Source organism: Strix uralensis, chromosome 3 (genome assembly GCF_047716275.1).
Source record: "Strix uralensis isolate ZFMK-TIS-50842 chromosome 3, bStrUra1, whole genome shotgun sequence".
Lineage (NCBI taxonomy): Eukaryota > Metazoa > Chordata > Aves > Strigiformes > Strigidae > Strix > Strix uralensis.
The window spans coordinates 116,172,345-116,196,434 of NC_133974.1; the positions used below are offsets into that span (position 1 = coordinate 116,172,345).

The 24,090-nt window shown below is 52.1% G+C and overlaps 1 protein-coding gene across 2 annotated transcripts; it reads left to right on the plus strand.

Moving 5' to 3' along the window:
• The first annotated feature begins 2,427 nt into the window (after nt 1-2,427).
• On the plus strand, nt 2,428-23,513 carry MERTK (MER proto-oncogene, tyrosine kinase). 2 transcript variants are annotated; one of them, XM_074864891.1, is made up of 19 exons: nt 2,428-2,536; nt 6,074-6,437; nt 6,732-6,832; nt 7,073-7,246; nt 8,902-8,988; nt 9,683-9,798; nt 12,278-12,461; nt 12,768-12,919; nt 16,051-16,204; nt 16,497-16,650; nt 18,043-18,128; nt 18,236-18,331; nt 18,633-18,713; nt 19,014-19,106; nt 19,250-19,368; nt 20,334-20,443; nt 20,645-20,804; nt 21,197-21,333; nt 22,946-23,513. In XM_074864891.1, exons 1-19 carry the CDS (start codon nt 2,467-2,469, stop codon nt 23,424-23,426), a joined length of 2,919 nt encoding a protein of 972 aa, XP_074720992.1. In that variant the 5' UTR covers nt 2,428-2,466; the 3' UTR covers nt 23,427-23,513. The 2 variants fall into 2 exon arrangements, with proteins under 2 accessions (XP_074720992.1, XP_074720993.1); XM_074864892.1 differs by having other exon boundaries at nt 16,054-16,204.
• The last annotated feature ends 577 nt before the right edge of the window (nt 23,514-24,090 follow it).

The following is a 24,090-nucleotide window of genomic DNA, read 5'->3' on the forward strand; positions in this document are numbered from 1 at the left end:
ACAGCCCAAAGCCTGATTGCCAAGTGCCATTTCTGCTAAATGGTCCCATTTCACAAGCATTATGTTGCCTCTAAAGTCTCCGAATAGTCTTGTGTAGAAATGGTGTGGATGCTCTGAAGTGAAACTGCAAACTACTCTGGCATGGCGACGCTCCAGGGTGTCTCTGAGAGCACCTACAACGCTCGCTGGGATCCTGCTCAGAGAAAGCTGAGAGTATCTGTGGAGCTGCTGATGTTATCGGAAGGGGATTATAACTTCTCATCCAGGCACAAGAAGCCTGTGATGATAAAGATAGGCATCTTTGCGCTCACGAGCAGGACTCCACGTGCATATGTGTACCAACACAGCAGGACTCAAAGGGCAGTGGCCCCTCCACAGAGGGATGGCCTAGGCGATGGATGCAATAACCTTTGCGCTGGAGAGCCACGGGCTGAAAACGTGGCTCAGAGATGGCCGATGCCCGTGCAGTTACCTGCATTCTGCTCTGCCCTCCTCCTTCAGAAGGGGAGATGTGGCTGCTCCCTCCAGTGTGGTCTGCGCTGCACTACGGCACCTGAAGAGCTGCGAGCACGACTGGTTTAGCTGGTTCAGGGTTGGATCCTGGCACACAGACAGAGGAGACAGGCAGCCTTTGTTTCCCATTAAAGGTTCTCCCTTTGTTTCGGTCCTCATTCCTTTGACATCGGTTGCCTTTTTTCGTCTCCCACTGCCCTGGGAGGGTTGTGAGGTATTTCTAGGGCCAAATGCTGGCTGATGCCCAGACCCAGGCAGTGAAAACAGGGGATGCTGTTTGGGGAGATCTTGTGAGCCTGGCCACACGCGTACTTTGGGACCAAAAAACACAAGCTGTTTGTATGCAGACCCCAGCAACTGTTGAGTTTGGGCTCTGAAGTATGGAAATAAGTTGGAGAAAGGTCATTTGGGCTGCTCCTGAGCCTATATTCCATATGCTGCTGGGAGGAGACCAAGGATGGTGGTATGCTGAGCAAGGTGGAAGCTGCACATCACCAACCCAAGAGCATCCAACGTGGTCAGACTGTCTCCTGACAGCTGCTTCCAGACCCTTCCTATCATGAACCTCCCTGAGAGTTTCTCTTCTCCCTGTTTCTTCCTCCCTCTCCATGCGTCAGCCTCTTCCTGTGCCTCAAGCTGTGCCCAAATGAACCGCAACAAGCTGGAGACTAGTTTACACCAGCGCTGAGCAGAAACCAACTTACTGTAAAGAAATGACCCAAATTAGAGGATTTTCAAGAGGTGCTTAAATGCTCTTTACATGCCCATGTGTTTCCATTGTTTGTTTTCCTCCTCTTTCGCAGAAATTGCTCCCGCTTCCTCACCCCCTGTTATGACATTATCCCAATGTGAGGGGCTGTTTCCACTCTGCAGCCCACAAAGTCCAAAGGCTTTTCCATTCCTTTGTTCCCCAAAATTGCAAAGCCAGCAGCAACAGGGAACGCAGTCAGATGGAGGTGCACCCGTGCGGCAAAGGCTGACCACAAATGACAGGCTCGTATCAACAGCCAGCCTGGAAAGACAGAGGGACAAATGCCTGTCCCGTGGTCTCCTCCTACTCCCTGAGTGACACTGGATGCATGGGGAATGCACTCAAAATCTGGAGAAAAAGTGACACTGCTGGAGCTGCATGGAAGGTGCTGGCTCTTGGGCACCACTGAAGATGCTCAGTCTTTTTCTTCTCCCCTTTAATCTGGGCCTCTAGCAACACATGCCCTTCCTTAGCTGCTGATCACTTCAAGATGTAAGAAGCTGGTCTGGAGCGAAAGAGGCGGCGAGGGGGGAAATTCAATCTCTGTCACCAAGGCCTAAGAATATTAAGTGAATAAGCAGCTTTGCAAGTCAGAGAAGTCTGGGAGTGATTTGTTCTTTTTTCACTGAACTTAAGACTTTTTTCTTCACAAGTGGAAAAGATTTCAGACTGGATTTTGTATGGTTCTTTGCTTTCTAACGGCCAGAGAAGCACACTGCCCTTCCCAGTTCTCGTTATAAATTACACCCAGAAATGAGCAACTTCAGCAGAGCTGTCTTCTGGCCACATCTCTGTTTCCACGGTGTGCTGACCTAGTGCTAACCGAACAAAATGTACATCGCTTTTCCTAACCTCAAGGCTTTGGGAAGACTACAGCAGGCTGCTGGGAAAAAAAAAAAAAGTTACACTTGTATCATAGTCGCAAAGACTTTTATGTGCAGGGAGCAGAAACGCTGCGGCAGCGAAATACACCGAGTGACATCCAGTCCGGGTGCGGGTTCCCCAAATCCCAGGCAAGCACCGCCCCAAGCACCTTCCTGGAGACTCGGTGCTCCGGCGCTGCCCCGTCGCCGCCCCAGGCCGAGCCCCGGCGGGCGGGAGGCGGGTGGGGGCCGGGGCCGGGCCTGGGGCCGGGCCGGGGCGGGGCGGCGGCGCTGGCGGAGCGGCGCGGAGCGGAGCGCTGCCGCTGCCGCTGCCGGGCGATGGGCGGCGGGCGGTGGGCGCTGCTCTGGGCGCTGCTGGCGGCCCTGCGCCCGCCCCGCGGAGCGGCCGGTGAGTCCGCGGGGAGCCCGGGGCGGTGAGGGGGGTCCCGGGCTGGGGGCGCCCAGGACGGCCCTGGGATGGGCGGGCTGCTCGGGTGCCGGTGGGGGCGGCGGGGGTCCGGCGAGGGGTGTTTGCTGGGGGCAGGGGGAGCATTTTACCTCCAGAGGCTGCTTCGTTTCACCCTGCCAGCGGCCGGGGTGACCACAGTGCCCCGCGCACCCCTCTCCTGCTCACTGGGCCTGCAGACTAAAGCGAAGCTTAAATCCTGGGGGGGAGCTCAGCAGTGATTTTGCTGCGAGTCTCTGGCAGCCCCAGAGGGAGCGGGTTTTGCCTTCCCGGGACACAGCTCTGCCTCTGCAGCCTGGTGGTCTCCCAGCACTTTGCTGATGCCATGTGCCTCTGCTTACCGGGGACACTGCGACAGGCAGGGACCAAAAGCAGCAACAGACCAGCGGGTCTGGGATTTATTCCGTTACCTGTGAGCCAGCTGCATACTGGTGCTGGGAGAAATCACCAGGAAACGCTGTGGTTTGTGGCACAGGGACATGCTTTGCGGTGCTGTCAGTCTGCTGGCTTTTCAGCTCCACGTGCTTGGTTACCCACAAAAAGAAATGAGAAGAGACCAACTTAGTTTTTGGACTTAAAGTGTGCTGTCATCAGGGCTGCCTGATGTTTGGTCTCGGGCTGCGTGATGGCTGGGCTTTGTAGCCCATGCTCAGGAATGCCAGGGTGTCTCAGAGTCGGTGTGCGGATTTAACCAGGAATCCTGGACTGGCTTATACAAAAGGTGTTTGAACCCTGAGAGTCTCTTTGGCAGGTGCAGCCCCAGGGGAAATTCACTTCTGACAGCTCCCGGGGATGGGAGGTAGGAAACCCCGCACTGAAGGGACTCTTCATTCCTTCTGTCCTGCCTGGGTGTGAAGTCATGCTCAACAAGTGCCTGAACAGAAAGCTGGTGTCAGCAGGTGAATTATTTCCAGTAATGGGAAATCCAGGGCTAGGGATGTAGGGAGCTTTTTGGCAGACCTGGGTGTTTTCTAATATCGTCCTTGCTGGGACTGCAGCAGAATGACTTGCTGTTTCAGTTGTGGGGTGTGCAACTCCCTGCTTTTGTTTTTTCATCTGTAATAAAGAATCTTGCCTCTAATAGCAGACAGATTTTCTTGTTAAAACTCAGTTCTCCAGAGCAGTAACAGAGAAAGGCACACGGGACCTGCCAGGCTGCAGAGAAAGATCTGTCTTTGCTAGCACTTCAGTTTTGCTGTGATCCCAGGTGTTTCAAGAGAGCAGCGCTGTACTTGCAAGTGGATTTATTTCCACGCCAGCTTTTCCCTCAGGCCAAGCTGCGGTAAGCAAGGGGAGCCACTCCAGTGTGGCAGGCACCCACGCAGGCACACAGGCTTTCAGCTCCTTGGCTCTAGCGTGGGCTTTTAGAGCCAGCCTAAGCAAATTGCTCTGGACACAAAGAAGGGGTGTCCTGCCACACAGGGCAAATTCTGTTGAAGACACCATGAAGGTATCCACATCCCAAACAGCTGGGGATGGAAGGGGTACCCAAAGGCAGTGCAAGATGTGAGAGATTCCTGTTGTCACATGAGTCAGAGAGGAAAGTATTTCATTCCTGGGCCAGCAATCACTTCTTTCCACTTAATGAGTATAGAAAATGAAGCTAAGATCCACTTTGCTCTTTGCCTTTAAACTTGAAGCAGCCTGGGGAAGCAGAAGTCATCCCAGAGCAGGCAGAGACCACCAGCACACATCCGCATCCTCCCTGGCCAGGGGTCCTCGCCGGGGGAGCTGCTCCAGCCAGAGCTAGAAAGCTTCAAAATGGAGCATGAAAACAGCTGTTTGAGGTTGGATTGTGCCAGGCAGCAACTGGCTTCAGGCTGGGTAACCTCCAGGAAGTGCAGGGGAGGGGAGGAGATTTGGGGTTGCTCGCTTGTTTGCATTTGGCAAATCTTTTTGGAGCTGCCTGGCTGTTTGAGAGCTGGTGACCCGGCCTGCAAGTAAATGGCAGTCGGCTGCATTTCGCAGCAGTCACATGGCGTTTGTTTGTGTTGGGATGGTAAAGCTTAGGAAGCAGGTTGGAAAAGCTTAGGGTCTTTTTTTTTTTTCTGAAAGGGAAACCCATTGTTTTGTGTGAGAGCCAGGGAGAGCCTTGCGCTTTCCTCTGTACCACCAGTCTGAGCAGAATTTAAAATCCCTTCTCAAATTTCTGTCTAGAAGTAGAATTTCTTGAGGGTTAAAAATAGCGAGCAATTTAGCAAAGGAATATATCCAGCCTCAAAATTAGGTTGTGTTTCTTGGCTCCCAGGAAAGCACACTAGGCTCATGCCCCATTACTCACAATAGTAATGACATAGCTTTAAAAACTTGTTTGATGTTTGAGGACTAAGACCTGCCTCAAAACAAACTCAGCTGAACTCTTGTTAAATAAAAAGGTGGTACTTTCTACCTGCGGTATTATCTTTTAAATTGTGAATAGGTTTTTTTTGGAAGAGGCAAATTAATTTAGTTGAAATTCCTGTCTGGCACAATGTCTTTGCTTGCTGAAGGCAGCAAGGAAGATTTACCACTCGGGATTTCGGTATGCCTGTGAAAGCCTCAGGAAGCTCAGAAACGGTCTAATAAAAGCATCTACTTGTGGTATATTCTCTAGATCTTATCTCTTCACGTTATCTCAATACAGTTTTGTTTGGGGGGAATTGCTTTATATGGAGCTGCTCTTCATCTTGTTCATGGCTGGGATGGGAAGTGTTGGGAAGGAGGGGGAAAACGCTGTTATGGGACTGGGTATGATTTACAGGTGGGGGCAAGAAGCCCTCAGAAAGAGCTGGTAAATAGCCTTCCCTTGGGAAAAATATCTGGGAAAAGACCCTGGGAGAACAACAGTAAACAGCAGCCGGCTCCTATACACTGTCTGAAGGCATTTCTTCATCCATCTGCAGCTGTTTTCCTGAGAAGAGCAGCTCAGTGGAGGCACTTAGCTTAGCAAAAGCGTTTGTAGTTGACTCAGAGAGCATCTCCCTCTTGCAGACCTGCTCACTCTGTCCTGGGAAGGGAGCAGTGTCACCAGCAAAGAGCCTAAAATTGGGGAAATCCCCGCTGGGGACTCTTTCACTGCCCCAGCTGAAAATGCTTGAGATGAGGCCCCGAAAGGGATTTACTGGAGTAAAGTCCCAAATTCCTCCTGCCCAGGGATCCTTTTATATTCCAGTCCCGGGGGGTGCGATGCAGCAGAAATAGCTCCTGCCTCTCCCCTGCCAAAAGAGAAGTGGCCGAGCACTTTCTTTAGCCTGGGCTGTTCCTGTTTGTTTCAAAAAAGGTTTTTTTGGAGGTGCTGCTTGCACATTGTTAGTCTCAGGACAGCTCCCAGCTCCATGTTTCCTCCTCGGGGCTCTTACAAGAGGTCTCATAGATTTTGAATTTTTGGAGCATCTGTAAATGAACTGCCTTTAATTATTAATGGAAGCAGTGGGGCTTTGCAGGGTTTTGGAGGGGCCACTTGCTGCCTGGTGGTAACAAAATGGAGGTCGTTTCTTGCAGATGATGCTGACCAAAACAGAAGTCTAAGGCCATACCTGTCAGCAGAGTCTCACCGCTCCGAGCGAAGCGTGGCCACCGCTGGTCACTGGCCTTACCAGAGCACAGAGCAGCCCTGGGAGGAGCCCTCAGCCAGCTCTCTAGGACAGATTAAGTTTAACCCCACAATACGACACATCGTCATTAATGAGCACAAGGATGTCACGTTTAATTGCTCCATCAAAGTACCTCAGCTGCTGCTCAGGCCAGACACCCCGGGCATTTCCTTGTGGAAGGATGGGAAGGAGCTGCATGTGCTGGACCGTATCGCCACCAGCCACTTCGAGATCTCCGACAAGGAGGAGGTGGCAATGACCTCTACCTTCAGGTAACCAGTACTGTCCTTCCTGGAGGGGTGCCCTACGTGTTGGCTCCTGGGGAGAGATGGAAGGCTGGGCAGCTTGCAGGGTCTTGAGACCGGGACTAGGATGCATAGGCACTCCCTAATTCCCAAAGTCTGGCTTTGGAAGCCCAGCTTCTGCTTGGTGTGTGCTGAGGGGTGATTGATACTGATTGAAACCCAACGCCAGGCTGGCAGTGTTTCTGTGTCCTTCTGCGGGAGCTGTGTGCGGGGGCAGTCTCTCTGCCAAAGCTCTGACATGGTCTCTGTTCTCTCTGGCAGCATCCTTGCCGTCCAGCGCTCGGATAATGGCTCGTACGTCTGCAAACTCAACATCTCTGGCATGGAGGTGGTGTCAGATCCGATCTCGGTGCAGCTGGAAGGTGAGCTGGAGGAGGGCTAGGGTAGATGTGCTGGAGGTGCATTGTGCCCTGGCTGAGTGACAGCCCCAGGGACTGTGATCTGGGACCTGTGAGCTGACCTCCAGAAACGGGGAGTCTTGGTTGGGAATGGGCTTGTTGCTGGAGCTGGGCACAGCCCTGGGCAGGACAGTTTGGAGTTGCTGATAGGGCTGTGTTTCCAAGCTCTCTGAATCTTCTGCTTCTCTGCTTGTGTCTGTGCAGGGCTCCCACACTTCATTCGTCAGCCTGAGAAGCTGAATGTCACCAAGAACAGTCCCTTCAACCTTACGTGCGAAGCTGTGGGCCCGCCAGAGCCTGTGGAGATCTACTGGTTTCGCAACAATGTCCGAGTCAATGAGAAGCCCCACATCTCCCCGTCAGTCCTGACCGTGCCAGGTGAGCCATGCAGTGTCCTTGCCACAGCCAGCTGGGACACCTCACCTCCGTGTGCCTACCGGGAAGGTCAGGGTGAGAAGGTGTCTTGTGCCATCTCACAGCCTGTCTCCTTGGCCTCACACATCCTGTTAGGCAGGAGGTGTGCTCCCATGCGCTGTCACAAGGCCGTTGAAGCCTGCTTTGTTTTTGTGTGGCACTGTGCATTGCTGATGCTTGACTGGAAAGCTCAGCACAGATAAATTTCCCAGGAGCATAAAATGCGGCCATCAAATGATATGCAGTGGGACACGGGGGTCCAGATTTGCAAAAGAAGTACCACAGAGGTACCAGTTTGCAAAAATGAATCCCAGCCTGTCAGTGCTCTGTCCTCAGTGCTGGGAGTACGGCTCTGCCCAGCACCATCTGTGCTGCTTGTTTGGCAGCCCTGGGGACCACTCTGCCAGGGGTGATCTGGGGGCAGCAACCCCCATCTGATCCCTTCTGCCTGCTGCCAAAAATTTCTTCCTCAGAAGAGGCAGGACACTCAAACCGCTCTTTCCTAAGCAAGAAGGAGATTTTTCTCCTAGCCTGTGGCCATGCAAACAAGTACACTGCTGCTCTTACGGGCTGCTTTACTGGTCGTCCCCTCTTAAATGTCTCTGGAAGACCTTGGATTGGCCCCTGCAGTGTGTCTCCATGCCAGCCTGGTGGAGCACAGGGAGAAAAGTCCTTCTTGTAACATAAAACCCATCATGGTTTTGCTTCAGAGGCAGAAGAGAGGAGGGATTTCTTGATTTGCTCATGAGGACAAGGCCACTAGCTAATTAGCAGCCAGACTATACCTGACTTGTCTCGGCATCCAAAGGCAGGCTTTAAAAGGCAGTGAAAGCCGGAAGAGGTGACTCATTCCTCTTGGATGTTCTTGCATCCGGCTGGCACACACTAGGCCAGGTCATTTGAACAGTCTCCGTCCTGGCCCAGGAGCCCCATCACACCGAGCAGCACTGCTGATGGTGCGAGCAAACACTCAGCATGTCCAGCATGCCGTGGCGAGCCCGTCACCTTGCAGCAGCAGCAAGCACTGTGCCCAGGAGAAACAGCCCTGCACCTCCAGGAAAGTCCTTTGCATGAGACAAAAATCCTGAGCACTGTTCCTGCCCGGGGTCATCTCACACAGGCCATGCCAACATCCCAGGGGAAATGAGCAGCCGTCCACACTCGGGTATTTCCAGTGGCCCCCAAAAGCGGTCGTTCTCCATTATCAGCTGGGAGATTTGAGCAATCTTCGAAAAGCAATAAGTCATCTGATTCAAGCTGTGGTGGTGGTCTCTTCTGCTTTCTGCCTTTCCCTTTCTGAACGCAAAACAAGTGCTTACTCAGGAGGTTGTGCAACGGCACCATAGAAACACCCAGTCCGGCCCACTGTACCGCGTTTCACACTGACGGCACACTTGTGCTCACGGCATGGAAGGTGGGTGAGCTGGATCGCAGGGGTCACTCCCGGGCAGTCGGTGCAGAAATGCCTTGAAGGGAAGTGATGAGTGCAAAATAAAAGGTCTTTTGTGTTGCTGGAAAAAATAAAGCAACAGTGCAAGAAAGGAAGCCGCAAGGGTTTTCTGTGAGCAGCGGGTGGAGAATTAGTGTGATTTGGGTGTTTTGTGTTTTTCCCCCTGCAGGTCTCAATGAAACAGCACTGTTCAGCTGCGAGGCTCACAACAGTAAAGGGCTGACCGCGTCCAGCCCAGGACAGGTCAACGTGAAAGGTAAGTGGCAACGTGATGCTCCCTTTACCGTTGACTACGTGTATCCAAGCAGGAACTGTCCTGATCTCCACACTTCCAAGCATTCATTCTATACAAGCTGAAGGAGATGTTTTTAGGACTCCCATACTTATTTTTCCTCATTTTAAACCTGTATTTAAAATCAAGAGGGATACATATAGTAGCATGGTCTCCCAGTGTGGTTCTGTCATCCCAATATCACTGCTGTGGGAGGAAGCGCTAAAAAAGCCATTTGAAAGCAGAACCGTCAGCCCCCGAGCAGATTTCAGAAGGGCTGTATTACTCTTTTCCTTCCTTCACAACCAGGGCGGTGCACACAGTTTTCCGTAGGAAACGGTGGAAATTCCCGACATTCCTGACAGGAGCCAATCTGGCAATGCGAGAAAGGTGTTCCCCAAAACATATCATTGCCTTTAAGCAACCCAGAGTGCTGTTTCAGTTCACAAATGTAGAACATGGTCAAAATAGTCCTGCAAATGACTTTTTTCTGCTTCCCTGTGCGGTGATCTGAAACACCTGCGGTACACCGATAGAGGACACCGTTGCAGCTGTAGCCAGGGCAGTGCTTGGGGTTCACGCACAGTCAGTCTGAGCCCCGAGAGCTGCCAGAAGGAAGCCAGACGTGCCACGTTTGTGCTTAGGCCTCCAGCTGACTGCCCTTGGCTTTTCCCTGCAGGAATACCATCTGCACCCACCAGCGTGCATGTCCTCAACCGAACGGCCCACAGTATCCTGATATCCTGGGTGCCGGGCTTTGATGCATTCTCTGCCTTGAACAGCTGCAGTGTCCAGGTAAGCATCCATAACCCTCCTTGCCCCAGCAACCTCCCCTCACACGAATGCTCTGAAGCAGGTGGAAATCAGTGTTGTTTGGCATGAACCACATGGATTTGACCAGGCTATTGGTTTGGACAAATAGAGTTGGACTCTCCCAGTGACTTTGAAAGGGGAAGCTGGCACGCTGTCCCACCTGCACCCTATGGTCCGGGTGACTGGGGAATTTGTGGTGGCATGATGTTGAGGAGACCCAAGATGAGCATCAAGCAGTCCCCAGGTGCTGGGACGTGCAGCAGCTGGAGCACCACCGAGGTGGACAGGCAGGAGGCTTGGAAGGAGCTGTTGGAGGCCAGCTTGGTGGTGTCTGCTCAGAAGGAGCAGCTTTGCTCTGCCTGTTGTGAGGGGGCATAGTCGGTGGAAGGAGTCCCTCAGAGAAGCTGATGCAGGGAGCGTGAAGCAGGCTTTTGTCCTGGGAGTGGTGTGGTTGAGTGGGGGCAGAAACGAGGGGCGATGGGAACAGGCAAGCCACCTGCCTCGAAGAGCCCATGTGGGCTTGTGCCTGTGAAGCGTGTGGGAGCGAGCCACAAGAATCTCTCCCCTCAGGTGAGACAGTCAGGTTGTCATGACTCTTCATGGAGAGATGCCAAGAACTGCTCCAAGTAGCTCTCCGGGAGACTTTGCAAGCCTTGACTTGCTGCAGGCACATGCTTGTCCCTACTTTTACCTCCTGGTCAAGCACTTCCCAACCAAGCAGCCTTCCTGCTGGGGTTTGGAGGTGGAGGTTTCTCTCAGCTCAAGACTCCTGGGAAGTACTGGGAAGGAGCTGAGGGGTTGCCTGTCTCCTGGACAAGTCAGGGAATGCCATCTCTATGGCTACAGCCCTGCAAGTAGTTTCCACCTGCTCTGTCTGTTTAACGTTGCTGGGTTTCACAGTTCAAGCCCATTGCTTGCTCTCTTGTGGATATTTTTTTATACTGGCTAATCTGTACTCTGGCTGAGGTAATGTGTGGAGAGAAGCAATGTTTGAAGCCAGATAAAAGTGAAAGGAGTTACAGGGAGGAAAGGTACCAGAGCTAATATTAGTGCTGTGTCCACTGCTGCCTTCCAGCTGGAGCTCGGGAAGTGGGGTGGAGAGCCAAGGAATTTCCTATGACTTAACGTTCACAGTCTGTCAGTAGGAAATAGCATTTTGAATTGGAAAACAAGACATGATTTCTGGCAAAAACACAGCTGTGACTAAGCCTTTTTGCTCCTGTCCACTTTGATAATCCCCTTGCTTGGGTAGTGAGGTCCACCGACGAAGTGACTCATTTCTGAGCATGCCGGTGCTTAAAAGGGGAAGCTGTTGCTGTCACACCTGCCAAGTTCAAACTCTTTAAGCTTGAAAAAAGCCTGATTTTTTAAAAAATATATTAATTTGATGGACTCTCTCCAGAAGACAAGTTGAGGATTGAGATAGCTGAGCTGGGCTTGATGCTCAGAACAGCCAGTCCCAGCAGTGCTTTCAGGAGCAGTTGCACGTTCATCTGATCACCTGCTCAGCCTTATGAGGCTGAAGGCTATTCTCTATCATTTTGGCTGGAAAATACTAGTGTTAATGCTGAGACCATCCTGAGCATCCTGGGCTACCCAGGGGGTACCCAGGGGGTACCCAGGGGGTACTCTTGTTGCTTAAGCAGAAGGGCAGGTCTCCTGCCACCCCAAAACCATGCATGGAGAGGACTGTATGACTTTCTGCTGACGGTTCACACTGAAACACATCCTGTGAGTTGTCTTCCAAGGTAACTGTCTCACTTGCTCTGACATCCCTTGTGCTTGTTCTTCCTTCTTTCCTCCCACTGTCCCAGCCCAGGCCACTCTTGTGGTGCATCCCACAAAATGAGACACTTTCCAGAGGACTGCAAGGGCTGTGTGGGCAGCTACATGGGTGCTCAACAGCCAGCCCTTTGGGGAGAGAGCAGCTTCTCTTTGTGACTTGTTTTTAGTACGTTGAATTCATCCATGCTGCTAAATGTAATGATGGAGTCTAATGAGCTCTGTGATCAGTCCTGCAACATCTGATGGCAATAAGTCCTGCGATCTAATGATGTGTTGCACAAAAAAGGACTTTTCTGTGTTTGGTCGGGACTCGCTGCCTGGTAATGTTATTGGGTGCTCCTTTTGCTCCCTGCCACAAGAAAGAGCAAATCATCCCTCACTCCTCCTTTCCACAGTGATGGCGATTTCACACATCTCTGCCATGTCCCCACCGCAACTCATTCTCCATGTGCACTGAAGCCTTCACCCTGGGCCCTGCAAAGGGGCTGCCGTCAGCTTTCTGCTCAGCAGAGGCGAGCCAGCATGCAGGAACAAGGCCCTGCTAGTGTTTGAATGGGAGGCAGGGAGAGAGGCAGGGCTCTGGATCCTGTTTACAGATGTAAAATTCCTGCCATGCGTCTCACCCTGCAGGTTGCTGCTGACTAATCCTTGTTTGTGGACTGATTTTTCAATTAAGGTCAAGGAAGTTGTTCCACGAAGCAACGTCTCACTTCTGCTGTTTGACACCTTGGTGCCTCCCCACACGTATCACATCCAGCAGCTGGAGCCCATGGCGGACTATAACATCCACGTTTCCTGCAGGAATGAAGTCGGCTGGTCGGCATTTAGCCCCTGGATAACCGCCAGCACCACTGAGGGAGGTAGGAAATAAGTAGTGAAGACTGAGAAGGGTTTCCCTGCCTCAGTTGCGTAGCTGTGCTTTGTACAGGACTCTCAGGATGAGGTGCTGGTCCAGAGTCATGGTTGCTTACGTGGTGGGACATCTCGACTCTGTTGATTGGGGAAAGGAAATTTACTCATGGGGGGTCACCTGCTGGAAATATTAAAGGCTGTAGGAAATACTGTGTGCTTTTTGTTTGAGCTACAGCTCATCTTCCATCAGCCTACCACATCCCTGTACCCATCCACCCGGCTCCCCTCACTTTCTTTCTCTTTGATTCCTGCAGCTCCGACCACGCCGCCACTGAATGTCACGGTGTCATTCAATGAATCCAGCTCCTCCCTAGAGATCCGATGGGTGAAGCCGCCCCTGGGGAGGATCCATGGGGAACTGCAGGGCTATCACATCTGGTACAGGTGGCAGAACTCCAAGGGGTTGGTAAGTCACCTGGAAATGGGGAAGAATGGCTAAAGCCTAGAAAAAAAATCACAGCAGGCATTAAGCAGGGATGTCCAGTTTGGTCTTGGTGCTTCCATATATTCTTTCTAGGCTTATTTGTCTGCTGTCTTGTGCTTTCATCTGGGCTTTTTAAACACAAGTGCTCTCTTTCTCTCTCATGTTTATTTAACTCATGGTGATGTCCTAAGTCATTCATACTGGGAAGATGCAGTTCTGCATGAAGAAGACAAGAGGTCTTCTACCACGGCTCCTGTTCTCTAAAATAGAAGTGAGATGCTCTTCCCGGTGTTGACAATCTTTGGTATGGCCTTTGGAGTGCCAGTTAAGGTTTGTCAGCACCTCTTGGTGCTTTCAGCAATGGAGTCAATCGTAAGGTGTTTGGGAGAATTTGTTCCCTGGGCTTTGAGTCGTTCCTTACTCAGATGGGGTTTATTCCACGCAGTAACTCACCTGCAAACCCACGGCAAAGAGTTTCATAGCTCAAGGAACATTTTGAGGCTGGGGGCCTGTCCATGAGCATATGAAGTAATCTGGCATAACCTTTCCTAGGATTTGGGAAGTAGCCCTCAGGAATTTGCTAGAGTGAGGTTGGCCTGACTTCTTGGGCAGTCCTGGCTCATCTCAGCTACTGGGCGGAAGATCATCCTGTCCGGGCTCTGCCAGTGGTGAGGGAGCCTCTGGATAATTGCGCAGATGTATCCAGTTGTCGCCTCTGCACTGTGGTTTGGTCTTCTGTCCCAGGCTGAAAGCACAGAGAGGCACTGATGGCCTGAACCCGATGTGGAAAAAGTGACTCACACCCTATTTTTTGTAGGATGCTGCATTTTCTGTTCTCCTTTTGTGCCTCTGAAAAAGGGCATGTATAGATCCAGACCGAATGAAGTCAGGGAAACAATATTATGGTCTTGTGACTAGCATGGAAAAAAAATTGCTGACATATTTGTCGTGTCTCAAGAAGAAAGCAAAAAAGAGGACTTGCCCTTTAAGCCCTGGGAGACTGTCTTTTTTTGTTGTTTTTTATAAATTTCCCCAGTCAAATGCTTATGGGATGAAATTTCTGCTTGGGTGCCTGGTCCATAATTGTTCTCATTAACTCTGGCTTTCAGGAGGCTCAGAAAACCTCTCTAGCAGGGAGAGAGTTCAGGTGGGAGGTGGCTGTGCAAGGGACCTTGGCTCTTGGCAGACCTAACGAGGCAGTTGTATTTGTTGCTGATCTGTTTCAGCAACCTCCAGGTTTTATGGAATGCAAAAACACGTGACAGTGCCAGTCGAGGGCAGGGGCCAGCACTTTTTTTATAAGGGCTGTCGCAGAATTAAGAGTCACGGGAACAGCTTGAGCCTGTGCCGTAACTGGATGATCTTCAAGGTCTTTTCCAACCTAGACGATTCTGTGATTCTGTAACCTTTCTGCAGAGCACCATGGGCTGGTGTGGTGCCCAGTTCTCCCATGCACCCCCAAGGGTCTCCTGAGCCAATGGACAGACAGTCTGAAGCACAAGAGCAATATGCTTGCTGTCGAATAGAGCTCTGAATTCTCAAAAATAAAGTCTCTGAGTTTTGGCTAAATACGAAATACCCAAAATAACCATCAGTATAACAACCCCAGCACAATAAAGGCAGGGGGGTCCTGTATTTCTGTGTCAGCAGGGCCACCTGCAGGCCTCTTCTTCACAACCAGCTTAAAAACTATTTTAAAAGCTTTGAAAAGGTTGCTTTATTTTATTCTTAAACCAGCAGTTCTTGTTTGAGCCAAGGCTGCCGGAGCTGGGACGTGAAGAAATTCCTCAACTACCACAAGACTCATAAAAAACCATTAACTTCAGCAGTTCTGTCCTGCCAGAATGGCTGTCTGCTTTGCCAGTGTGCTCATGCTCTCCACGGTCTGTTTGATATCAGCTGGGCTCTGTCCTCAGATGACACAGCAGAGCCGTCTGCTATGTGAAAGGATCCCGGTGCATTTTTGGGCTGGCAGTAGGGAAAGGATCTTGTGTGCATTTCTGCCAAAAGATGCCGTGAATGTGAAGTGGGAGGAAAGCAGGAGGAAAGAGGCAGCCGTGGTATCAGCTCATGCCACTGCCCCACAGCGCAGACACGCTTCTGGAGCTGGGGCATGATTCACATCCATTTCTGTGGCTTTTTAATGACTGTGAACAGAAACCAGTTCCCACTGAGCAGCTCTGATTTCCTCCTCCTTGCCCACCAATCCCCCTTGGCTGCTGCCTTTGCTCGGCCATGTGACGTTCAGCCAGGGTAAGGAGCTGGGCTCTGCCAGCTGCAGCAGGCTGCGAGATGTTTTGGACACCACTGGGCAGCTGTTTTGCAGCTGGAGGTCGGCAGGGAGCAGCAGCAGGCCCTTTCTCTGCTAAATTTGTCCAGGAAACAACAGGAAATTTGCAGGGAAAGACTCACTTGTGTTTTTACTGAGGAAAAAGGTCTGTGCCATGGAGCATGCTGCCTCCCGTCATGTTACCAGGCAAGGAAACACACCCTTAGAACTGGAAATACTATTAGCTCGACACAAAAACCACAGTCAGAAAATATCTGCCCTAAGATCTACTTTCTGTGGCAGGGCACTTGAACGATCAAACCAGGAGCGCTGCGGCTGAAAGCGGTTGGAGATGCTCTGCAGAGGAGCTGTGGTGGCGGGTGCTGAGGCTCTGTGGGTGCTGAGGGGCACAAGCTGTGGGCATCCCTGGCCAGCAGTGAAGAGGGGTGCGAGCCTCTGCTGGTCAAGTCAACTGCAAAGAAGGCTGGGGTCAAAATCCATGTTACTGCCAGTGCATGAAATACCTTTCCCCCTTCTTTGGATGATTGCTTTCCTGCCTCTTTTCTGGCTCAGCCTGGTGGTCCAAGCAAAAAGCAACAGCAGCATGAGGTGTGAATGGGAAATTCTGCTCAAACCCTTTCTAGATCCCATCCAGCTCTTGCAGGCAGAGCTATTATTCTCCGTAAATAGTTTGGTGCTGCATTTCCTCTGGGCTTATGAAAGCAAAGCAATGCAGAAGTTTGACAAGGGGACAATTCTCAATAAATCCCTGGGTTTCCTTCCTGCTGTAGGGACGGGCCGCTGTCTCCCCCAGCCCAGGCTTTTCTTCCCTTCTTCTCTCCAGCAGAACGCCTCCGCTGAAGCCTGGCAGAACACCAGCGTGGCCATCCTGCCCGTGGCAGCCACCAATGCCACCTGCTCCGTCCGCGTGGCTGCCATCACCAAAGGGGGAGTGGGACCTTTCAGCAGCCCGGTGGAGGTCTTCATCCCTAGCAGAGGTAAGGAGATACCCGTCCCTGCCCGTGCAGCGTGGATGCAGGGGAGGATCCCTCCATCCCCCTTCAGACACTTTCCCCGTCAGTCAGGCCAAGAATCTGGGACCTTCAGGGTGCTTTGGTTGCCAGGAGAGACTTGCTCTTCATGTGCAACCTTGGTCCTCATGACCTCTTCTCCTGTGTAACCCTGTAGGCTTTACTGGGTTTGGTTTCAGCCCCTGGGAAATCTTCCCCCCATCCCTGGGTGCTGCAGGCTGACTCTTTCACCAGCTCCATTAATGAGATATTTTCTTAGGATTAAAAGCTTCAGCCCCCTCTTCGACTCCAGCCTCTGGGAACACAGACTCCTTCATCATAGCCCTGGGCTTTATCTGCGGGACAATTGCCGTCGGGCTCATCCTCTGCTTGTCCGTGGTCATCCAGAAAAGATGTGTGGAAACAAAATATGGGTAAGCTGAGGGGAAAACAGATTACAGAGGTGCTCCAAGCTGGGCAGGTTGCAGGTGCGTGGAACACGGGCAGGCAGGGCTGGTGGCCAGCAGCCCACGATGGACTTGGGGACAAGGTTTCTAGGTTTTTGTCTCCAGTACTAACATTGCTGCCACAAATGGAATTTTTTATGCCTGTCGTGAAGGACTAAGTATATTTTTACTCCAGCGATGGTACTTCCCCTCCCTTCCTTAGTCCAGCAGTTCACCTTTCACTCACTATTGCTATTTTTAAAGGGAAGTAAACTTATGCAACTTGTTATGGGAGGGTGGTGTCGGCATTTTGACACAGAGATGAGAGAGCAGAGATGTATAATATCCTGTGTCCTAGAGAAACCCCTTCTGCCTCATCACACACCAGATCTGTCTTGGTCTGATGGGTAAGCGTGGCACCAGCCCTGCTGAGCAGAGAGACTGCCATTGGACTGCCAGAGTGGTGTTTTAATAATGTGGACAAAGGGCAGATTTCTGCTACAATAAGCCAATGCTACTCACTCACCCCTGTGACTTTCTAAGTGGCATTTAACTGCCCTGTGCTACCGGTTTTGTTAAACAATTGTGGTGCTAGCAGCTTTTCTTATAAGTGCTATCACTTGGGTGTCTGCTGCCAAACTGGAAATGTGATATAACTCCTTTGGAAGAGCATCATTTCAGTAAGGGAGTTTACTGAGCTGGTGAAGGAATCCCACCTACTCTGATGTCCCGTGGCATCACCCCATCCCATTTTGGAAACTGGTAGAGTGTAAGGATCCCTTTCCTAACTGGTGTAGCATTGATGCTAGCTCCCTGGCAGCTCTTGAGCACCTGCTGTGCTTTTGTTTCTGGGAGCTGGACTCTGCATGGCCCTGTGCTGGAGGGGTTGCACAGCATCTCCCAACAGAATGCCCATCACCACTGTTTTGGGGCCATGGTGTGAAGCTCCCTTTAGTTTCTTTTAGGCTAACGGGTGGGAGTTGCACATGCTAACGGAGAGCATTGACAGGCTAGAGTTGTACCCCAGGCAAAAGAAGACATAGCTTTAGGAGATGGTAGATCTGGGCACCATATTCCTGCCAGTACAGACTGCTCTCTGAGTAGGAAATGAGTATCCTGTTTCCTCCCCAAAAAACCTCTGTGACTCACTCCTTGACAGGTCAGCCTTGTTTATCAAGTGGCTGTTTTGCTCAGACGCTGTAAGCAATGGCACTGATCCAGTAAGAGGGAAATGAAAAAGATTAGGGCGGATGTGCATTTCCTCCTTTACTACCGATACCCCTGGTTGCGCCGTGGTCGCCTGTCCCTGCAGCAGCAGTTCCCTCCTCAGAGGAGAAGCAGCCGCACGTGGCCCAGCAGGATCTGTTTCTGTCCCACTAGGAATGCTTTCAGCAGGAACAACTCGGAGCTGGCAGTGAACTACACGGCCAAGAAGTCCTACTGCCGGAGAGCCGTTGAACTTACTTGTAAGTATATTTTTTTATCCCTCTGCAAGGAGGTTGACAGGAATATCGCAGCAGCGATATGTCTGCAGGTTGGAGGTGACCTGAGGTCCTGTTCTCCTGTCTCGCAGTGGGCAGCCTGGGCATCAGCAGTGAGCTCCAGCAGAAGCTGCAGGATGTTGTCGTGGACAGAAATGCCCTCAGCTTGGGGAAGGTCCTGGGAGAGGGTGAGTGCTGGGGATGGAGAGCTGGGGATGGACATACAGGGCAGGGGCTGCCACTGTTACCTACGTCATCCCCCAGCTCCAGGCCCAGGGGACGTGGGGAGATGGTGGGTCAAGATGACCGAGTGCCAGGACCCCTGGGTTCATGTCCTTCTGCCACTGATGAGACACAAGCCTCCCTCACAGCCTTTTGGGGATGAGTTCTCTGTCTTAGAGCATTTCAGATCTTCAAGGACATAGTGGTGTCCTGAAAGGTGGTACTTTGGGCTGTGGTTAAAGTGCTTGCTTCTTTCCCATGGTGCAGGGGAGTTCGGGTCGGTGATGGAGGGGCATCTCAACCAGCCTGAAAGCACCCCACAGAAGGTGGCTGTGAAGACCATGAAGCGTAAGTCATAACCCTGGCCTCGTAGAACTTGACATTGTTTGTCCCAGTGGGTGCCAGCATTCCTGCTACTTGTCTCAGATGCTCTCTCTGCATCCTGGCACCATTTTGTGGCCTCTCTGCCACAGCTCCTTGTGCCAGTCAGGAAGGTGCACTCAGACAGCCAAGGATGGCAGAGACATGCCGGTGGTCCCTTCCCCCTGACCCACGCAGGAGCTGTGCTGTGAAGGGAGATGACAGCAGTGATTTGGAGTGCTAAAGCTCTTGGGCTTTTAAACCTCTTCCTTTTTCTCTACTTCCCAGTGGATAACTTTTCCCAAAGGGAGATAGAAGAGTTCCTCAGCGAAGCAGCGTGCATGAAGGACTTTGACCATCCCAATGTCATCAAGCTTCTAGGTACGGGCTGTCACTCCTCACCCTCCAGCTGGGATTTGGGCTGGGGAGCTGGCCCAGGGAGTGCTCGGGCCCCACACAGATGTCTGCAGGGGGAGTGTGGTCCCTTTGCCCACGGGGCTGTGCAACCTGTCTGTGTTTTCCAGGTGTGTGCATCGAGCTGAGCTCCCAGCAGGTCCCCAAGCCCATGGTGATTCTCCCTTTCATGAAATACGGTGACCTGCACAGCTTCCTGCTTCGCTCACGGCTGGAGATGGCCCCACAGGTAATGAGCACAAGGAGCAGAGGGCCCTGCGTCTGTGAGGAGCAAGGTGGGACCGTGCTTCTTTTGGGGAGAAACCTGCCTTTGTTTTTTGAGAACAAAAGAGGACTTGGTTGTAGTCCTGCTTCCTGCCTTTGTCAGGTGGCAGCTCTGGGATCCAGCTCCACAAAAGCCTGTGGGATTCTCACCTTCGCTTCTCCAGGCTGAAAGAGCCCAACTATCTCAGCTGCCCCTTGTACACCATCTCCTTCAGCCCCGTCTTAGTGGGCTTCTGTGGGTTTGATCCAACACGTCTTTCTCCTACTGAGGAGTCTCAAATGGGACACAGCATCCAGATGTGGCCTCACCAGTGCCAAACTGGGGGAAGAATAGTTTCTCTTGACGTGCTGGCTTCACTCTTGTTCATGCAGCCTGCCGCAAGGTTGGCCTTCGCTGGCACAAAGGCGCACTGCTGAACCATGGTCAGCTTGCTCTACACCAGAGCCCTTTTCTACAGTGCTGTTTTCTAGCCAAAAATAAGTGGTCTGAAGGCAGCCAGTGGGAAAGGCAAAAGAAGGAAGCAATGTCTAGTCGCAGTTGCAGTCCAGAGACATGGAAGGAGGAGGCGGGGGTGGGAAAGGTATCCACTGCTACAGCAAACCACAGTGAGATGTGGTTTGCCAAGCTGGGCTCTTCCGGCCAGTGGCACAGCTGGGCAGACAGTGCTTGTGGTTATTGCTAAAACAACTGTCCCCGCATCTGCAGCTCCTGCAGGCTTGTGATTTGATATATCTTGCAGTCTGAGGGCATTAGCCCAGCGGGGATGAGAGAGGCCACAGTGGCTGCTGCTGTGGGCTCCTGGTGCTTCCCAAGGCCAGTGAGACCACTAGGATGTCAGCCAGCAGCCCTGGACAGGGAGGCCTTTTGGATCAAACCAAATGTGCTTCCCAAAGGGCTTGTACTGTCTAACCCGCACCTTCCCTTTCCAGTTTGTGCCCCTGCAGACGCTGGTGAAGTTCATGGTTGATATTGCCCTGGGGATGGAGTATCTGAGCAGTCAGCACTTTCTCCACAGAGATTTGGCAGCTCGAAACTGCATGTGAGTTTGTTTTCCTCTGTTTCATCCTGGATAGACGAACACCAGTGGAAGCCCTGTGGTTTTACAGCACAACTTGGCTTCCTTCAGCAAAACCTCCCTCAGTCTTGAGAGACATGGGGAAAGAGCTCAGCCTCAGGTTTCTGCTTCAGAATTTGGCACATTGAACTTTTCTATCTTGTCATGTCTGTTTCTGCCTGACAGGTTACGGGACGACAAGACGGTGTGCGTGGCAGACTTTGGTTTGTCGAAGAAGATTTACAGTGGCGATTACTACCGTCAGGGCCGAATAGCAAAAATGCCGGTGAAGTGGATCGCCATTGAGTCCCTGGCTGACCGTGTCTACACCACTAAGAGTGATGTGGTAGGTCCATGTGGCTGGGCAGCCAGGTGGCAGGAGGCAAAAGCCGGGGACCGATCCCCTGGGTTGAGTTGTCCACCCTCGCCAGACTTCGTTACAGTTGTTCTTGTACCCTGGAAGTGCAAAGCCAGAGGAGCGGCAGGCTGTCGGTAACAGGATGTGCTGACCTTTTGCTGCCTGTCCAACCTCCTGGAATAGGTTTATTGAGTGGGCCACGCACTTCTTCTGTGGCATTGCTTGTTATTTCCAATTTTGGAGAGGGCAGGACTGGAGCGACAACTCTTAGCATTGTGCAGGGGCCCAGTGGATGCTGAGCAGTGACCTTTCCTCATGAAAAGCTTCATTCATTCCTCCTGGAAATGTCCTTTCAGTGTGCTTTCCCTTTGTCCTTGCAGTGGGCATTTGGCGTTACCATGTGGGAGATAGTGACCCGAGGGATGACGCCCTACCCAGGAGTGCAGAACCACGAGATCTACGAGTACCTCTTCCACGGGCAGCGCCTGAAGAAGCCGGAGGACTGCTCGGATGAGCTGTGAGTATTGTAACACTGTTTCTGGGCTGTAGTGCAGGCGGTTTGCTCTGTCTGCCAGCAGACAGCCTGTGCATCACTTGCCCTTAGCTGAGGTGGTTTCTGTGGGGTGCTACTCTTTGTACTTTGCGGCTCTCAGTTGCTGACGTCCTTTCTTTAAGGACAACTGCTTGTGGTGTGGATTTGTGGCTTAGCACTGAATGTGGCCAAAAGCCTGCAAAGCCGTGCATCTCAGCACAATTAAAGACCATTCCGGCACACCCGTGCTCCCACCTGCTGCAAACCTCCTCTCCAAGCAGAGTAAGATGGGTCTGTACTGGAGAGGGAGTCACCTTCCACCTCACCCCCTCCATTTCTCCCACAGTTCCCAGAAACAACAATTATTAAAGACGGGATTTTTTAAAAAATGGCAAGGATTTAACCTTTTCTTCCTTGTGGGCTTAACAGGCAGGGAGCTTTCAAGAACACACATGTAGGTTAGCTCTCAAGAGGAAGGCTGGCCAGAATGGTGTGGGTCAAATTTTAAATTAAAGTATCACAGAAACAAAAACTTCAAAATCCTTAATATTTGCATAATCTCCTGAGTTTTAATATGCCTAATAAAAGCCGGATCCCAGACCAGAGCAGCGTATCACCCAGGGAGGAAAAAGCATCTTTGTAAGTCCAGGCAAACGGGCGCATAGAAATCCCCAAAAGTATCCCGGGAGAAATCAATGTGTTTGCAGGGCTGGCACAGAGGGTGGAGGAGCTGGGCTGTCAGCGGTCACCTCGCTGGTCCTGCGGGGACAGGAGCACTGCCCTCTGCAGTTTGTGGTGGAGGAATCAGACTTTTTAGGGGTTTTTTGTGTTTGTTTTTTTTAAGATAGTTTTGTCTGGAAGGTCTTGGCTGGTGGTGCTCTTCTCTGCCCCACAAAACTCAGGGCTCTTCAGTGCCTAAAATCTATAAATCTGGAAAGGGAAAATGGGGAAGCCTCTAAACTTTGCATTTCTGAACAGCTCAGCATGGTTTTTTCTTCCTGAGTTTTTCTCCGGTGCCATTACAGCTGAAAATGTTTAAACCCCTCATGGCTAAAAGCTTGAAATACAAAAACAGTTAAACTAGCAAAGCTGCTTGGAGTCACACAGCAGTTCCTACAAGGCCCCTCTCCAAGGCGGGTCCCTGAAGAAAGCGGCAAAGAAACCTTTTATGGGATCCAGCCTGCTGGCGGGCAGAGAAAGTGTGTGCCAGCAGCGACTTTCAGGGAGGCGCTGGGACTTTCCAGTGTGCCCTGACATCCAGCCTGGGCACAGGCACCTGCGGGAAGGACGAGAGAAGGACTTAGTGTCCCAGGAGCAGGATTAGGGTGTGTCTGGGGCGCAGATCCCAGGGCTGCAGCTGGCTGCCTCTGCCCGACCCTCAGTGAGCTCCAGGCACTGGAAGAGACTTCTAACAGCAGCTTGGGCTGATCAGCCCCTGCCATGGGGCAAACAGCCTAAGCAGGGGAGCTGATTGTGCGTTGGTTTGATGCAAAGCAGCTCAGGGCTTGCCCAGTTTGGAGAGAAGCCCCTGTACATCCCCTAGCCCAGAGCCTGGCAACATCCTGCCCAATAACCACGCTCCTCTCCCTGTTTCCAGGTATGAAATCATGTCTGTGTGCTGGAGAGCCGACCCCGCCACCCGCCCAACGTTCTCACAGCTGAAGGTCCATCTGGAGAAGCTGCTGGAAAACCTGCCCACTGTCAGGGAATCTGGGGATGTCATTTACATCAACACTAGCCTGCCCGAGGAGAGCCCAGACTCCACCCAGGATTCGGGCTTCCCCCAAGCGGACTCTGATTTGGACCCTGGGGACATTGCCGAGCCCTGCTCCCCCCGAGCGGAGGTGGCACTGGTGGCCGTGGATGTCCATGACAATGAACGATGGGAGACGAGGTACGTCGTGGAGGAGCAGCTCGGCAGCCCCGCCGAGGAGGCCTACGTCCCGCTGCTGCCCGAGCGGGTGGCCAGCGAGGGCTCGGCATGGACCCAGGCCAGCACCCTGCCCGCTGGTGGCTCGCTCACGCCAGGGCTGCTGCCCATCAGTGACTGCGTGGAGGACTCTGAAGTGCTGCTGTGAAAGGGGGAGCCAGCGCAGAGTGGGGTATAAATGGGCTCCCAGAAAAGGACAGAAAGGGTATATTTTAATAAACAGTCATCTGTTTTATTTCTTCCTGCATTATTTTTGTGGTGGAGTCTGGCCCTTCCCAGGAGCTCTTTCCTGGGCTGAAGTCACGGGAGTTTGTAATTAAACACTGTAATTATTTTTTCTGTATTGGGATGCTTTTGGTATTTGAGCTCCCCGTGGCTCACAGGCAGAGGGGCAGCCCCTAACCTCCTGGGAGTAACAGAACATGGCCGGGGGGGACGGTGCCAAGGTGTGGGGACACACAGCGAGCTCCCCCGTGTCCCCCCATGTGGGGTTGGCTTCCTGCCATCCAGGCTGCGCTGGCAGCAAACAGCAAGGGTGCAACTGGCTTTGCATGGCCTTTTTTTTTTTTTCCCTTTTTCACTATTTGTTGTGGCTTTTGTGATGGGTCGCCCTGTGCACAGTCTGTGTTCCTGCTATGCAGCCCACTGGTGGGGTTTTATCCTGCGAGACATCCCCATCGAAAATCGCCAGGCAGAGCCCCAACTGGAACAGTGGGCACCTCAAAATCCCTTTCTCTCGGACAGCAGGATTCCCTCTGTCCCGGCTCTGTGCCAAGAAAACCATCGTTCCTCTTGCAACGGCAGGGAAACAG